The sequence below is a fragment of the Plutella xylostella genome, chromosome 29, assembly GCF_932276165.1.
Source record: "Plutella xylostella chromosome 29, ilPluXylo3.1, whole genome shotgun sequence".
NCBI classification, from domain to species: domain Eukaryota; kingdom Metazoa; phylum Arthropoda; class Insecta; order Lepidoptera; family Plutellidae; genus Plutella; species Plutella xylostella.
The window spans coordinates 477,601-495,830 of NC_064009.1; the positions used below are offsets into that span (position 1 = coordinate 477,601).

The following is an 18,230-nucleotide window of genomic DNA, read 5'->3' on the forward strand; positions in this document are numbered from 1 at the left end:
ATCAAGAGGATCGGTTCACTAATATTGGTCCAACAATTTATTTTAGGGCTATTGCCCTCTTCAGGTATAAGGTATAAACCATGCGTTGGATCGGTCACTAACCCGAGGAAAATGACAAAATATATTAGCTTGAATATATGAGGACAGTTTATCTGGTAGAGAGTGGAACATAGATCATTTGGCAGGGGCTAGTCATCTTTCCTATGAAGTCGATTTGCAAAATCAACAATAAGCAGCTGCCCCATTTATTATCCAAATGTCTGTTCACATTGTTCAAGATGAAAAACACTGATATTATTGTTTCGCTTGACGTCACTCATATTTTTGCTAGGCTATCAGAAAACATGTGACATGATAAAAGCTCAGACTATAGTTATAGATCACCCCCAGAGTCCCAAAGGAGACACGAGTTTTCTCAACATCCATTTCTGGATGTCAACATTCCTAGAATCATAGAACCGAGACAAAGGACAGTTCATCAGTCATGGCATATTCAAATTTGGAACTGTCCAAAAGATACTGGCCACTTTGTCTGGACCATAGAGTTTGTAGAATTGAATTTGGAAGTTGTGTAGCGATTGTCGTGTCTCTGTAGCAGTCATTACTGGGTTGGCGGGCTGCCAGTGACGTTGTTTATCTGTGGCTGGTGCCCTGAACCCGGGGTCCGTGCACTCCCTGGCTGCGCTGGGTTTGCGTTATATGACGTGTGGTTTCGCTATTGTCTCCAAAATGATGTATGGCTGGAGTTGGCATGGTTTCCAGAATCTTGATTAGGTGGTCACGGCAGTCATTTGCAGTGTAATTTATTAGTTCAGAGAAACTTTATTTTCGAGTTTCTTTAAAAGGTTACTTTGCAAAACATGTTTAAAAATACAGCCGTTACACATTCACCTTTTGCCTGAATAATTTATCCAACCTTATCGCTAAGTACATCGCGAAAGTGCTTCACTCTGCAAAGCTGCAAATGGCGAAAGCCGCAAAGTGTCAAATAACAGTCACTCGCAATAAATTTTGTCCCGATAATATCAAAGGAAAGGTTAATTAATGCTGCGGGTGGAACGGCCAATATCTCAGTGTGTCACTTCCCGCTTGCAGTTCGACAGCTGCCAATAGGCGGGAGGGGGGAGGGGGACCTGCGCGTACGCATTATTTCCAGACCCAGATCTAGGCCGAGTCACTGGGTCGAGTGCTAGAGCCGCACACGTCATATTAGAGCCAGCTTTTGATCCAGATGCTGTGTAACCAGAGGATTGTCGAGGAGTAAAGTTTTTGAGGTCACTTTGGGGGAGTTGTATATCACTGTTTGAGTAGGAGAATTTAGGGTGCTGCCTACCGAATGCATCACGTCACATATGCCGCTGCATTTGTCGTTTTAGAGTTGAAAAAGAACTTAGGTCCATAAATAAAGATAATACCGAGCGAAAATTTCCAGCATTGCGAATTTCCCAAAAATCTCTATAAAATCTGTTAGCGTTCTGATTCTTGAAATTTATTCAAAACTGTTTCATTTAATGCATTTTTATTACATAAAACAAGGACTATTGTTACTAAAAATAAAGGTCTTTATATGAATTTTATGAAATATGAATAAATACGCCAGAAATAAATGAATTTACTTACATTACTCATTATCATTCATTAAATATCGGAAATAACTCATCTTATTGAAATTCTCATCCCAGAACCCGTCGATAACTGTTGCCAACAGCTGACGTAAACCCTCAAACGTTATTATGTCACAATACGAACATACATTACTCGTGACAAACTCACCCAGTTCTAGTTACGCCGAATAGTTGACAGCAATACCGCCAGTTATTCATGTAACTGGGTACTGTCGGCTGCAAGCTATAATCTAAATTATAGCTTGCAGCCGTCAGTACCCTTCGTCTTCGGTATCCTTATTTAGATAAGGATACCGAAGACGAAGGGTTGTTCATAACATTGAGACATTATTTCAATCACCCTTAATACATAAAACAGAAGAAGAAGCGAATAATTATTTTGTAAGTGGGCGAAAATCTATAGATATTTAATATGAAATAAGCTCTTGAAGCTGATAATCCCAAGGTGTTCCGGAAGTCAGTGTCTTATAATTTGGTGTCACATAAAACTAACTGACGTTAAGCCCTGCATATTCTTGTCGACCTTCCTTTTCAGGAGGTCTTAAGACTCATTCAAGACAATCAGATTAGCTCGAGTCCATACAACACAGGGAAGCTTTCGTATTTCAATATGATTCAGTCAGAATAAATTACCTACTTTAAAAAAACTTTAAATCCTCGTTTAGTACTTTCTGTCTTTATATGCAATAAAACAATCCATAAACAGTTTCGGTCGCCTGTTAAAGCTGACGTAACTTGTATGGATTTGACAGATGTTTGACAGGCGAGCGACGCTGCTTTATAATTTTCAATTGCTGGGATTATGTGTGGTACGGTAGCTGCTGTCAAAGCAAGGCAGCAATAGATTTTAAGCTCCACCTTAGTTCCTTCGCGCAACTCAGCATTACTCCAGTTCTGTGCAGTATTCACTCGGGGCCGACAATACAGCAACTAACCGGGCCCATGACGTCTCGGCTGCGGCTCAGATCTCGCCTGAACTGCAACTTGCACGTCGGTTGAGAACATGTCTATTATTACATTAGCAGTTGCAGAGGAAGCGTTGCGCTGGGAACTGGGGGGTCACTCTATATGACGAAAACCAAATGAACGAGAGCTATAAGAACGTTTAATACAGATAGAACTGTGGCACGCGCAGTAGCGATCCGAAACCTAGTATTTCGTCAGTATAGAGTGACCCCCTTGAGACTGATTTGTTGCGGCATAGTGTGTGAGGCAGGTTCGGGTTTCTAGATGAATATGCAGTTGGTTTCACTAAATTAACAAGAAATATCGGATTTGAATGCGATCCGTGATATTTTATGTGAGTAGAGTATATTAGACTTACTGTAGCAATATTGTAGACTGTCCTCAAAGAAGAGAAGAGGAAACACAAATCAAACTTTATCTCTCTGTTTAGATGCGGTTACGGATCTCATAGCTTCACTGAAGCTTGAGGCCGAAAAAACAGACCAATTTTGGCTAGTATTCCAGAACCTTTCGACAGAAACTCCGAAATAAGTAATAACTTCTGACGCACGCAAAAGGTTTACGACATCCATTTTGCCAAAACAGTTGTCAACGTTACCGTAAGTCGCGGGAAACCTCAGCAACGTCGAAAAACAAACCGTTTACCAAGTTTCAGAACAAGGCCACAGTCAGAAGGGGCTGACTGAAATCGACAAACACTTTAGCAAGGGATGGTGAGAGCTTTGTTCGAAAATGACCTGTATTTTTGGTGGACGAGGAGTCGTAAACTAGACAACAGTTCGTTCATCGAACCGACCCACATCAATAGCCGTGGAGTTGATATGTTGCCAATAAAGTTCTCTACAGCGTAATGAGACACCTACTACTACAATGTGCCTACGTATGTGCTGCAGGGATGTCCCTCTGTTGGCCATTGTACCAATGAATAAAGTCACAAATGTTCTAACCGAACTAATTCAAAATAAAAGCTCAGTTTTAGAAGTTGGGTGTTGTTTGCCGAGACGACCTTCTTGTTCTTTTGCACCGACACTGCATCTAGTTCAGTATTAAAATATCGTTGCACATAATGTAGCTTTATATTGGGACTCAAACAGCTACGGAATCGACGTAATCAACAGCACTTTGTTAATCGGGTAAACAAAGCTATTAACATTTACACACCGACCTTATACGCGTTGCTTTAAGCTCAAAATCTGAAATACTCTCACACTTTGTGTATGAATGGACGCCCAGCCACTTCGGAGCCAGCTAAACACCTCATTTGTGTGTCGACAGCCTATTGGATATTGCGAAATTGCCGACACACGTGTTTATTAGAAAAGGGAGATCGGTTAGGTACTAGCTAGAAACTGTTTTGTGTTGGAAATATTAATTTTGGAAGTTCACATTGTTGTTACATAATACCAACACATCACACTAATTAAAAAATAATCTTCTTTTTAGACTTAATACAGAAGGGAAACTTTTAAAACCGGATCTATTTACCGGTTTACTTGACACAGTACAATATTTTATACGAATGCGATAGTTCTTAGTACCTTGGTATATTACTATTAGTACCGGACTAGAGCTTATTCTTGACTTGGCAACGAATTCAGACGAACAATTAATGCAAATATGTACTAAATCGCGGAAACATTTAATGTCTTTTAATTAACTTTAGATAAGGTTAATATGCTGATTAGATTTTCACAAGAAGAAAATTACACCCTTGAGTCTCTACGCTCTAGATTCCGACTGAACCGCTGAAACTAATAAAATTTAACAAGCTTGCATAAAGAGTCTGTAGAACCGACCATACTTCGTAGGCATCTATGAATGTATCATAATTTATAATGTAAGTAATTAAATTTATCGACGGTTCGAAAAACAATGTTTTATATTACAAAATTATTTTTGAGACATTACTTTTACTTCGATATGAAACATACGCAATTAGATATCATGCAGTGAGTATGTCCGTCTGGCGATGAACAGGAGGGTCATTCTATAAGACGAAAAACTAAGTTTCGGAGCCCTGCGCGAGCCACGACTCTATCTCGTAGTTTTAAACGTGCCGACAGCTCTCGTTCGTTGATTTTTCGTCAGTATATTATAGAGTTATTATAGAGATAGATATGATTGCATGCGGAAAGCTAAAGATCGCAGAAGGAGAGGCCTACGTCCAGCAGTAGACTGCTATAGGCTGATGATGATGATGATGATGAGTATAGATAGAGTAACCCTCCAGCATAAACATCTGTGCACGGATGTCTCTGCGCATGCGACATTGAAGAAAAAAGTGGACGCGCAGTGAAGGCCGGGAGAAAAGAGTTCGCGTCTAAAATAGAACGGATAGTCGAACGCTGTGGTTTGAACGCAGTGTCGTATACGATACGTATAGGTAGTACACTTTATTCCATAGCTATGTAACATGCATAGGATATGATCAAAATGAGGGCTTAAATGTGCTAATCCCAAGAAAAAATATGCTAACGCATTTTAGTATAATATTATTAGATGTAGGTAGATACCATGAAAAAATATTCATAACATTGTTTCTAGGCACCTATGCAAAAGATTATGAGAAACTATTCAATTGTTTATATAATTTAAGCATACATTATAAATAGAAGTAGGGCATTGGAAAGAAGTAAATTGGTAAATATTATTTCACCCACATTGTAGCATCTGAAACGCATTAAGAGCAAAGGAAATGACCTGCTTATTACAAACTGGATAAACAATACGAAAATACGGCTTAGTAAATTATTTGGCAAAAACTGCTTTATAGTTAAATAATACAAAAAAGTTGTTTTAATAATCAAAGTAAAGTGCGAAAAGTCACAAAATACAACATAAAACTAAGAATAAAACATGAAAACGCCATAAAAACACTGGTTCTTTCTGAATACTGTGAAATGTGAATTTTACGACGCTATAAGTGGAACTTTAGAACTTTCATTTAACCGTATTACTGCTCTGACTTGCAGCGATTAACTATTTTAACCAGACCATGTTTATGAACTGAACTGGATTTTCTGTACTGAACTGGATTTTCAAAATGTTCTCGGTGCGAGTGGAGAACGTAGGTAATTTAAACTTAATAAAAACAGCAGTTAGAAATACGAAATCTCTAAATTTATAACTTAGAATCTAGATGAGTACTAAACTTTACAAAATATGGACGCCACCGGATATGTACAAAGGTTCCACTCGAGAGAGCCACGTACAGGAACTTCACCCCCTATGAGAATAGAATGGACGCCACCGCTGCCGTCTAATAAACAAAACGAACACAACCATCAAATATCATGTTTTGGCAACACAGCGCCGGAAAAAAGCGTGTCAGATAAACATTATACACCAAATCTTAATAAACCAATTGACGCAGTCTCGTCCAGAAATAATGTAGGAAACTGTCTAGATCCCGCGCGAGATCGTAAACTTGAAATATTAATTTCGTCAGGAAACAACATTACTTTCAGAGCTACTTACGCTGTAGTGGCCATTCGACAAATATCTCGAAAATATCGATAAATCACAAAGAAAAACCCAAAAGTTAAACTTGACGAAGCTTGTAGTGGGGGATACTATGCATGTTTGTGACTTCTAGTAATAAATTATGAAAAAATTATAAGTTGAAGTTAGTGGTGCACTAGTAGGTACATTAGATCCCCGTCAACTTTTCTAAAAGCTTTTTTCAGGAGAGTTCTCCATTAGAAACCCTATACGGAGTGTCAGGCCATGCTTGCAGGCGAGCTTAGTGCTTTATTATGTTCTTTCATACATGATCAATTCGTGCAACTGGGTCCTTTACAAAATGCTTAAAGCATTGTATGAAATGTGTAAGCCTTAAAGTGTTTCAAATGTAAAAAGGTGTCAAGTAAATACCATTTAAAAGCGGTTACTATTTAATTTGCTATAATATTCATTTTCAAGACATTATCGGATCAACTTGTGAAATAATTATCATTAATTAAATCCCTCAAAAGGGAGGCCTGTCCCAAATAATTGAGGTTAATCCTATCCGTAATGGATTAAGGCTTGTCCTTTGAAGAAGAACTTCAATCACGGTTTACGTTTTCCGGGTTCATACAAAAATACACTTATCCAAGTCAACCTTTTTCGAGTGTTTACAAGCAAAACACATTCACCGCATCTATAAACTCTTTGGAGCACAAAGAGTCCATGAAACTAGACAAGTACTGAGTACTGACTGAAAATAGTTTTATGACGGCATTAATTCGACCGTTTTTGTTTAGTTCTTTTATCGCAAATCAATGACCTATAAATGCAAAGTCAAAGTTTAGGATCTTTACTGAAACGTCGAACATGTATATAAAGCTGAAGCCGAGCTTTTTGCTTGTGCGATAAATTATACGTAGTAGTGTAGAAGCACAAAGAATAAGGTAATGCGTGGTCATTAGCGCGAGAGTCACAGAGTAGGGTGTTTAGTCTGTGACGAACAAAGCGAGGTGCAGTCGAGTCCTCGCCCGTGACGTCACAACAGACTCCTTCAGACAATCATCACTCAACACGTCTCGCCCCGCTTTTAAATAAAGAATAGGATACTCGTACAGCTTTTGTTTCCAAACAGACGGTCGCGATTGCACAGCGTTTCTTAAGAATCAATAGTGGAAATTGCAATTATGCTGCTTGACGTCACTCGCAAACAGAACATAAATTGCCTGCATTAACATTTACCTATGCTATAACTAATAACACTAATCTGGCTCCGATAAGTGGGCAACTAGCAACATTAATTCCCTGGCTCGGTGGCTACAGAAAGCGGAACGGGTGCGGCATTGTTCTTCACGACAAGACTAAGTGACGGAGCACTTACACGGCTACAGTGGCGCCATCATTGTCAGAGGAACTACTATTTGTCACACAGTAAGGATAGGAAAGCTTTAAAACGGAGACTTTAGGATACGCTCCAGGCCATATGATAGAGTAGAAACCAAGCATTTAGTCGCTCCAGACAGTCTAGACGTAAAGGAAGATAAACAAAGGAAAGGTATCTACAAACATCTACAATGTTTTATTGTGTGAAGGAAGCATTAAGTATATTAATGCTATGGATAAGTATTTTTTATCGCACATTAGGTAGGCATCGATGTTTTACGATAATATGTTCAGTCATCGACAAAACAGTACCTAAATAACATTAAATCAGCCCTTACATAAACAAATATGAAAGATAAGTAAATAACACGTAACTTCAGAACTGTTAGGCGCAGCATCTAAGAGGGAGGAACAAAGACGCATGAATGATACATTTTGCGTACACAATACTGGAGAGAAGGGTGTTGTATTGTGCGCGCTGTCATCCCTACTATTGTTCGGAAAGGAACATGGATACAACGTACTCGAATATATATCTAGTGTGGCGTTAACTGTCTACACACATGACCGAACTAGTGACCTGAATGGACCTCACTCAAAATCCTTCGACATTGGTAAGAAGCGAGTTTATTTATAACTTTAGGATAGGTACCAAATAACCAAAAAATAAAAATGCTAAGAATCCACTTGATACAGGACGACATCAAAACATCGCTTTCGGGACCAGACACAGATAAACACAATTCAAAACACACGTCAAACGACGGACGGAAACAGACGGTTTTCCGGTCCGTTAAATCCACTGAAGGATCAGAATCTGAGGATACCCTGCACTAGGTATATAGATACTAAACAATGTTAGAGCCAGCAGTTTAACTGAGCAATAATGTAGCTACACTAATTACCCACTTACGACTTTTGCACTGGAGCAGTGGCGGGTGAAATATTAATTTAGACAAGTAGGTCAGCCTCTAATTAGCCAGGTCGCTGAAACGGAAAGCTTTTCTGTGATTGAGGTACACTACAGTGCGGCGCCACCCAACACGGATGGAGGAAATATTATAATCCGAAGCAAGATGATATTATAAACGATAACTTTATTTTAAAGTACTCGTATCCTTTCTTGCTGGCAATAATAAAGCAGTGCCGGTGCCAGATATCAAGAATTTTAATACATCAATATTTATTTTCATAGACCTAGGTTTTCCCAATTTCCGCCTGCAGTAGAAAGATGAAAAAACTTTCTACAGGAAGGAATAATTATAAATTAGCGACTTAATCCAATATCTCAAATAACCCCTCGAAAATTAAGTTGTCCAGTAAAATTGGACCTTAGCTGATTCAATTTAGCCGTCGACCTCCCTCCGGAGTTCATTGTTCTATCTAAAACGGCTTTAACTTATTTCGGCTTCGCGGTAACTGCTAAATTAAATACATCTGTGTAATGGGATTGTTCAACAGCCAGTTCACTAAAGTTAGTAAGTACATCGTCCAAGTAAAAGCTTCGCACACAACGCACCTTGCGCGGTCCCGGTGTTCTCATACTTGCTCTTCAGCTTGGCAGCGGTGGCTTTAGCGTCGGACCTGACGGAGTCTGTGGCGGTGGGTGATGAGGTGAGAGTCGAGGTGCGGAACGACAGGGTCGTGGAGAAGGAGGATGAGAACGAGGAGCCGAGGCCGAGGCCCAGCGTGGCTCGGTAGCGGCGGCGGTACATCGCGACAGATGCGGCTCCCGCGGCGGTCGGGACCCAACTAGCCGCGCCGGCGTCCGCGCACCCGGAAAACTCCCCACGATTTATTATAGAATTCCCACCTCTCTCCAGACCGTAAGCCCAGAGGAACAGAGGCTAATTTCCTGTGAGAAACTTTCGGGAGAAAACCGACGTGGGTGTGATTTTTTCGCTCATGAGATTAAAATTGATCAGCTGTAATGAATGAGTGTCGCGATGCTCGCTATCGCTATACATAGTGGAAGTGTCATGTTTGAAAATAAACTGTGCTTGAGACCTTTACTGAGGCGGTCGGCGACACGAGATTTGCTTTATGATTCAAGGGGTGTCGTGAAATTACAGTCGTAAATTGTAATTTACAAAATGAATTCTCGGAATGGATGGCTACAGATGTGGCCAGAATAATAACTAACTGTCTTTAGAAAGACGCTCTGCTGCAACAATTATATGCTTAGTAAATTCTTATTGCATCAGGGGTCAGTCAGTCATAAAGTAAACAATACTAGAATAATAGAGAATAGAATAGATAGGGTAAACAAGTAATACCAACTAATATTAAAACATGGAGTAAAAGTGAAAAATTATTGACTAAATCATTAGGTATACAAACAATAATAATAATAATAATAAGTTTTATTTAGGTAGAAAGCTTTTTATTTTTATATTTTATTGTGTATTTTTAATTTTATAATTTGACCATTTTATTGTATTTTATTTTATTTGTGAATTTAATGTATTTTTAATTTTAACTATGGGTATACACCTGCAATAAAGAATTATTATTATTATTATGTTGTGTCGTTACCGTCTCGGGACCATGGGGTCCCGGGCATTTGGAAGGCGTGCATGGGGCCGAAGCCAACATGTAGAGGCCCGCTTGACAACATTAATCTATATGAAATGTGACACCAACCAACGATTTTCCCTGTGCAGACTATAGAAGTGAACCCAAGGAAAATCCCCGGTTAGTGCAGGACTATTGAAGGATATGGAGAAAACTAATACAGGGTTATGGAAGGGGGTGCTAAATGGACTGGGTAACTGGGACTATGAAAGGACTATGGCCCCTGCCTGACCTATATGTTTCACACACGGATAAAAAGGCAGGGGGTGACTCGCACACACATTAAATGGGCCCCCCAAAACAGTCGCTAGCACATAACAGTGACGTAGCAACAAGGGGGCAACATGGCATGAGGTGCTGAGGGTGGAGAGGTATACCAAGGCTCTCAGAGCAATCGCGGATGCCGGTCAAGACCCCTACAAGCACTTACTAGATATACATCCTTCCTCCGAGCATTTCTGCTCTAGCGGTACACCACTCAAGCCAGCCAATGAAGGCAAGCAAGAGGTGGGAGATCCTGTTCCTCGTCAGTGTTCACTCCGGACAACCAATAAAGGCAAGCCAGAGATGAGGAACAGGGGTTCTCCCCGGCATCGGGTGGGTGGGGTCGCTAATGCCCAACAGCTCGCCACAAGCTGCCCTGCCGCATTATTATTATTATTATTATTATATATTATTAATAATAACTATGATTAGTACAAAAATAATTTACATTTTATATAAAAGCAAGTTACCTAAGTTTTTTTTCACTTAGGTACTTACATGAAAATTCTTTCAAAACATTCACAATTCAATCCTAACATCTCATTTGTACTGAAGTTGTTTACACACATAACTTTATCTCGCTCTAACCAATGATATGGAAGCGAGACAAGGGCATAAACACTAAATGAATCTGCCAAAGTGGCAATTTGGAAGCCCCTGCTAGAAACTAAGTGGCAATTTTATCCAATTTAAAGATGGTTGCTAACAGGCTGGTGTAAATTAAAAGATAATTTCTTAACTATATTGCTGATATAATGTTATCAAGATTTGATAAACTTTCATGCTGTGTTTCTATTGCAGCAAACATACTTTGATTTAAGGAAAAACATATCAGTTCACATCATGTTGTGTACTTTTTATCTTACTTGAATAGTATATTAATTGCCACCTACTAAAATTTCGCAATACTTATACTTTTTTATGTGATATACCAAATCAGACCTTTAGAAAGGTGGTGGTGAAAGAACAAAGGGGTCAGATTAGCATCACCTGCTGACGAAGTACTAACAGCTGCAGGGAGGCCCCTTTCCAGCACCAAATCAGATGATGAAGCATGAATTAAAGTTGCTTTTAACATTCTATCTGTTTTAATTATTTAGCATTAGTGTCATCTAGGTATATGGACATGTGTGCTAAAAGTATTTACATGTTAAAAATTTACACTCCATATGTCCATTAATGCTATCACAGATTAAAACAACCTTGACAATGAATCAAAAGTAATGTTTACTTTAAGTATCTGCTCACATAATATTGTGTTCTTTTTTATTTTTGTTTGTTCAATTCACAAGTTTTTCTAAAATTTTATGACAAAACATGTTATTACGCCATCTTTATCTCTGGACACAGATAACTGCGCAACATTCTTTATGTAACTTACATAAATAAATCATCAAAATATTGGTGTTGTGGTTGGTTATGTTGTAAAACCTAAATAAATAATTTATAGAAACACCACATTAATGCTTTTACCGAAACACAATGTGATAAGTTACTACATCTAACATGCACTTATAAGATTCTTGTGCAAAAATAGCAATGTAAACAAAGAAACATTTACTACACTTCACATATTTTTTATCACGCTCAAGGATTTTAATAGCCAAAAAGATGTTTTGCTTGAATATTTCATGTCTTATACTGCTAAAAACCTGAATCAGATTAAGTTTTTTAGACAAAGGAAAAGCGCTTATCCCATTATCTTCCATTTTAATCAAACAAGACCAAACCAGGGATGATCTAAGGTAAAAGGGATCATACATTGCTGACAGAGACAAACAGAGGAGCATAGACTAAAGAAGCAGCTTAGACAGAATTGTACTGACCGTTGATGGACCAGATGTGCGAGGGCAGGGAGTGCGCGGCCAGCACGCGCGGCGCCGCGTCGTCGGGCTCGCTGTTGGAGTCGGCGGCGGCGGCGGCGGGCGCGGCGGCCGGCCCCGGCAGGTCGGGCACGGAGGACAGCGAGCGCGCGCGCTGCCGGTCCGGCGCCGGCAGCAGCCCCGGCAGCGCGCGCAGCAGGCTGAACCCGCCGCCCGCCACCACCTCGGAGCTGGAGCTGGTGCTGAACGTCCGCGGCCGCTCGCCCGCGCCGCCCCCGGCCGTGCTCGCCTTCGCTCCCATCGCGACCTGCTGCTTGCGCAATGACCAGCCCCGACGCGATCACGGCCGCCGCACGCTCGGACCACCCACACGCATCATAACACACACTACAGGGGCACTTGCTTGATGAGAGGAACACGGGTTCAGAACCGAAAACAGTGGAATTTCTGTGAGTAAACAGCGCTCATGTGCCTCGGTACTTTCCTGCAAAATTTTGACAGATCGGATTTGAATGAAGTTGGCAGCGAAACGAAACGTTTTGTGTTTGTCGTTATGTCAACTTGCTGAAGTGCTAATTTTGCGTTTTGTTTCTTTAATATCATTGACGCGTCGATGCTTGATTACTAAACTTCTACTCAAGCTGGTACTTATCTGGTTAGTACTTATCTGGAACATTAGTAAGAAGGTATCTTCTTCTCTGACGAGAATCTTCTAACTTCTAACTACTATTACTAGAACTAGAACAAGCTTATGTTTTGAACAAGGTAGGTAGTTATTGTACATAAATGTAGGTGCATTCGTCACTAGGTAAGTATTTAAAAAGTTCTGGGGCGGATCTCCAGCACTGAACACTAACTATTACCCTGACGGGATCTACTGTTCTACAGGTGTAGCAAAAGTCTACTAAAGTAGGTATAGAAAAATTAGGATAAACCATAACCAGAAACTTTGATAGTCACTTGATTTTTAGGTTCTACTTACTTCTTTTGGGCTAAGATTTATTTGCCTAATCTCATATTGTATAGTAACGTTTGGTCAAAGTCTCGTTTCGCCGAAAATCGTATGGCATAAATCTCTTTTAGTAAAAAGTTATTTCGCATAATCTTGTTTAGCCTAATAATGGTATGGCCAAATCTTGAATGGCCTAATAATGCTATGGCATAGGTTATACAAAGAAATAATATTCGTTTGGCTTTAACTATGATGGAGCGTCTCCCTACATAGCGCAAACTGGTGCCTTGTATTGTGGCCGCTATGTGGGAAACGCTCCGCTTTGCTTTTGACGATAATGTGCACCTAACACGCTCCTCCACGCTTTGCTCGTCGTCGCACCTATCTTTAGGTTTTGATCCCATGGGGTTTAATGGCGTTTGTAATATATGGTCATTCACTTTCGATATTTTGATCATTCAATATCGTGATTTTCGGGATGTCGGAGAAGAATACCACAATTTGTACATTTACAACATACTTAATATAGTATTTATTAAGATAATATTAGGACCAACAAGATTATACAAAAACGAACAATTTGAGCAAACGAGACTTGGTGTTTCAAGTTTGTGCCAAAAGAGTTTTAGACGAAACGAGTCTTATGCCACATAAGTCTTGGCGAAGTGATGATTCTACCAAAAAAGTTTAGACCTTACGAGTTATGCGAAACGAGTTTAGGGCAATAAAGATTAGGCGAGATGAGGGGAACCCGAATTTTTACTATGGAGAAGCATAAAAAAATATATAGAAAGATATAGGAACATAAGTAGTCAGGTACTTCTCTAAAAGAGAAAAACGAACTACCTACTTATGCAGCGCGAACATTTAAGTTTACCCCTTATTTTATACCTACCCATCTTCTATGGTTTTGTGACTTGATGTGAGAAGAGTTCAACAATGCAACTTTGCATTGCAACAGAAACTAGTGCCACCCATTATGTCTCATTCTTCTTCATTAATTATAGGATATAAGTAATAGAAAAATAAACTTTCTTTTTTGAATGTTAGCGTTGTAGGACTTTAACCAAACTTTAGAAGTGAACAAGTGACTGTCGATGTTGATGTGTTGTGGGAACACAAAATCTTGAACGCATCTTTAAAAAAATACTACAGAGTAGTTTTTGCTACAGCTGTTGTAAAGTGACACTGACACACGTCAACACGAATACAATTTGTACGATTCGTTTTGTTGTACATTTTCAGCTATTTTCTTTCTATTTTTCTTGTATTATCCATTGATAGAAGTGAATAAAATACAATGGCTACTATGAACCCGGCAACCGTACGTACAATCCTATAAAAACATTGTGTGAAAACATGAGTAAACATCTAAAATACTGTAACAACAGATTACTAAAAACTTTTCAGTTTCTTTTCCGTATTTCTCGTTAACGCTGATTTTGTTTGCATTAATATTAAACTAGTAACCTACCATACCCATTTAAACAAATATATCTCACCTAGATCTTTGAACCGATAGGTTTTGCGTTAGAATTCCCAGTTTAGTTTAGCCAGTGTTTACTTTAGTAAGTAGATCATAGAGTGTCGGCTTTGCACGGCTTGGTTGATGTAGTTGGTCCACGCTACTTACAGCCAGGTGTGCCGCAGGTGCCGCTGCTGGACGACACCATCGCCTTCGGGGACGAGGACAACGCTGGGAAACAGTTTGTGTAAGTTTACATTAAGGGTGACTTGCACCTAAATATTAAATCTAGATTAGTGTTAAATGACGATTTATGCCATATATGGATTGACGATTCTTTAATCGAAATTTAACACTAAATCTAGATTTAAGATGTTTGTGCTAGTCACCCTAAAAAATATACTAGGGATATGAGTTGTTGTCTGGTCTGCAGGCCAGTTTATTAAAGTTGGTGTGGTGTGAACTGGTGTGGTCCATGATTCTAATATTCTATGTAAATTATGTACAGTCTCATAAGCTGGATGGATTGAGTATCCATTTTTGTATCATTTCCAGTTCATCTCTATCATAGCCTTCACTGAGGCTACAAAATAACATTTAAAACATTAACATTTACTATGAAATTTCAAATAATAGTTGTGTGTAGCTTAATAAGATCCTCCTTTTGCCTGTGAAAGAACCACCAAGATATTTAATTAAATTTTATTCCCAATTTTGATTCATTTAATTCCTAAATTATGATAATTTTTATAAACAATATTCTTTATCACAATGTTTAAAATTCCACATTAAACCCCCCACCCCCCACATTTCATCCATTCCAGCCACCCGTACATAGTGTTCTTCCACCTGGTGTTCCGCTGCTCGGCCATCGTGGTGTACATCCTGTGCGGCTGGTTCTCCGACTCCTTCATCGCCAGCTTCGTGCTCGTCATCCTGCTGCTGTCCGCCGACTTCTGGACTGTGAAGAATATTACTGGTGAGTGAATGTGGTGTTAGGCCATTACTACTTCACCCTATTATTGTGTTTAAATAAATTTGGACATAGCCACACATCTAATGGTATAAGTATTCAGCATCATTCATTCAATTTCATAATATATGTATGTGTGTTACGTTTATGTGGAACAAATAGTTAAATATTTTATTTTTATGTTATCTTCTTCTTAGCATGTCTTTTTTGTACTGTTTTATTTATAAGTTTTTATTGTGTGTAATAATTTCTTCCATAGTGCAAAATAAAGAGTATTCTATTAGAGTTGGGCTAAGGTTTTTCACCGAGTTGAAAGGATTAGCCAGTCAGCAAAAATATAAGCTTTGTAAAAGAAATACAAAACGGCGCGACGCCATTGGCTGTGCTATACACAGCAAGGAAGACCTCTGAATCCTATTGGTTATTGCACTAACGTCGACGCCTATTGGTTGCAGGGCGGCTGCTGGTGGGGCTGCGTTGGTGGAACTACGTGGATGACGACGGCAAGTCGCACTGGGTCTTCGAGTCCAAGCAGGTAAATGTGTGTACGCTTTTATATATGTCCTTACATTGTGGCGGATCTGAAGTTACAAAAATTATAATCACCAACTGACATGGCATTGTATTTTTATGTGGCTATCACGTTTCAAGCTGTGAATTTATATGATATTTTGTAGCTTCAGATTCAGCCACATTGCATGCTTTAAGTTAAGTGTGAAGATGTGCATATTCCACCAATTCCAAAATTCAGACTAGGACCTTACAGGATGGGATCCACATTCCAGGACCTCTGTCTGAGGAATCCAGGTTTCCAATTCTAAAACGCTATTCCGCTGCAAACATCTGAGAAAAGAGATCATTAATAATGTATAACAAATACTTCAAAAAATTACAAGATACCTACAGTAAAAGACACAATTTTATTCAACTCCTGCAACTCACAGCGTCACTTATCCAACATATAGAGCACAGTGAGTATCGCAACAGTGTAGAGTGTAGACGTTAACATCAGTACTTACATTTAATCTTGTCACAGAACCGCGTGAACCAGAACGAGTCGCGCCTGTTCTGGCTGGGGCTCATCCTGTGCCCGCTCATCTGGACCGGCTTCCTCTTCATCAGCCTGCTCAGCTTGAAGTTTAAGTGGATGGTGTGTTTACTGTTCGTTGTTGTTTAGTTGCCTAAGAATTGAGACTTGAGACCAATGAAAGTCAAACTCCAAGTCGAAAAATGTATAAAATATTTATAGGTAGGCAGGTTTACTACCGGAAAAGTTGAAATGGCATAAAGTCGAAATTAATGTGTTCTCGACTCGTATTTAACGACTGCAATTTCATGTATGGGATGCATTATCCAGACATTGCCAGGAATCTATTGAACAATTTCGCAAAACAGTCATTTGCAACATCCGCATCCTATACAAATACATGTATAAACTCATCATCATCGTCAATCCTATCTCAAGGAGCGCCATTTTTATCTTCATATTTTATCAACCATTACAGGCAGTAGATATACACTTGTGTGTTCCCGGTTTAGTCAATTAATTTAACCCATTTAATTTTTCCAATTCTAGCTGCTAGTGCTAATCGCGCTAACACTGACCGGCGCCAATCTCTACGGCTACATCAAGTGCAAGTTTGGAGCCAAAGAGAACCTCAAGTCTGCCACTACGGACTTCATGAAGAAACAGTTCCTTCAGAATGCCACCTCGTTTATGTTCACCCCCGCGCCGCCCCCCACAACGGCCAATAGTGGGGTGGTTTAGGGGGTAGGCTATGTGAGAATTAGTCATTAATGAAAGATTGAAGAAATATGGGAGTTATAGCTGGTTTTAAGTTGTGGCACTGCAAAGATTTTTTATTCGTGTTAGCTTAAAATCCAACTATTATAAAGCAATCCTAAAAACTGACCAAACTACTAACGCCATCTATGATTGAGTTTGTTGTTGGCAGAAAACATTCATTGGCGGCGGCGGCGGCGCTAGCTAACGACCAAAATGAACCTTTTGAATTAATTTTACTAATAAAGTATATAGTCCCACATTTTCTGTGCTGTGATTGTAAGTTTACCTATAATTAATTAACTATGTTTTTTATTCCAAAATACCCGAATGATTCCAGTTTTTACCTTACTATAGTTTTTTACTAAGTCTTAGGTTTATCACATTGTAAGATAATGTAGGTAATTTAAATTATTGTATAGCGCTTAATGAATATGTATCTTCAATAAAGAGGTATTGTTGTTTACTATGTATTGTATTATGTTGTTTTCTTTTACCTATTTATTATCTGTGAATTTCCTTGAATTAGTTATCAATTGATTTTGAAACCGGGGGGGTCCCTGAATAGAGCCTACCCAAATGTTCACCTTACATGTCCGTCGCACCCTGGGTAGTACTCTAAACTGGATATTGGTTAACCGTTTCAACACGACATCCGATGCGACACTACTGTTACAAAACTCTCAAAGTTCCATTGCAAAAGGTAAATCTAATCTCAGTTTATGATATAGAACTTTTTCACATTATGAATGTTGCTATTCATACTCAATAAATATCCTCCGAGAATAAAACAAAATTACAAAAGTAAAAGAGGTCATGATGTAAAAAGAGATGCTCCAGGTGAGGCTCGAACTCACAACCCCGGCATTACTCACGAGCACTGTCTTATAAGTACCGTGCGCTAACCAATTGCGCCACTGGAGCCTTGGCCAAGACTGCCGAAAACAACCAATAGTTCAACCACCGCTAGAATAGGTC

The 18,230-nt window shown here is 39.3% G+C and overlaps 2 protein-coding genes and 1 non-coding gene across 7 annotated transcripts in view; 1 reads left to right on the forward strand and 2 right to left on the reverse strand.

The window, feature by feature from the left end:
• LOC105387449 (E3 ubiquitin-protein ligase znrf2) overlaps nt 1-12,601 on the reverse strand; it is a 103,050-nt gene extending 90,449 nt beyond the window's left edge. Inside the window, exon 1 of one of the 2 annotated variants that reach the window (XM_038118045.2) lies at nt 12,083-12,601. In XM_038118045.2, coding sequence (XP_037973973.2) covers nt 12,083-12,380 — 298 coding nt within the window. In that variant the 5' untranslated portion in view covers nt 12,381-12,601. Of the gene's footprint in view, nt 1-8,937; nt 9,175-12,082 lie in introns of those variants that run through there. The other variant, XM_048631733.1, reaches the window with a different exon arrangement.
• A 1,593-nt stretch (nt 12,602-14,194) lies between these two features.
• Nucleotides 14,195-17,258, forward strand: LOC105393331 (uncharacterized Golgi apparatus membrane protein-like protein CG5021). Of its 4 annotated transcripts, none has more exons than XM_038120542.2 (6): nt 14,195-14,355; nt 14,667-14,743; nt 15,321-15,475; nt 15,925-16,010; nt 16,506-16,619; nt 17,046-17,258. In XM_038120542.2, the coding sequence occupies exons 1-6, from the start codon at nt 14,332-14,334 to the stop codon at nt 17,235-17,237; spliced, it is 648 nt and encodes a 215-aa protein (XP_037976470.1). In that variant the 5' UTR covers nt 14,195-14,331; the 3' UTR covers nt 17,238-17,258. The 4 variants fall into 4 exon arrangements, with proteins under 4 accessions (XP_037976470.1, XP_037976476.1, XP_037976483.1 ...); XM_038120548.2 differs by having other exon boundaries at nt 14,196-14,355; nt 15,925-16,004; XM_038120555.2 differs by having other exon boundaries at nt 14,222-14,355; nt 14,682-14,743.
• An 826-nt stretch (nt 17,259-18,084) lies between these two features.
• Nucleotides 18,085-18,176, reverse strand: Trnai-uau. Its single transcript is given in 2 exon segments — nt 18,085-18,120; nt 18,139-18,176. It is a non-coding gene; the product is annotated as a tRNA-Ile (tRNA).
• Between the last annotated feature and the right edge of the window lie 54 nt (nt 18,177-18,230).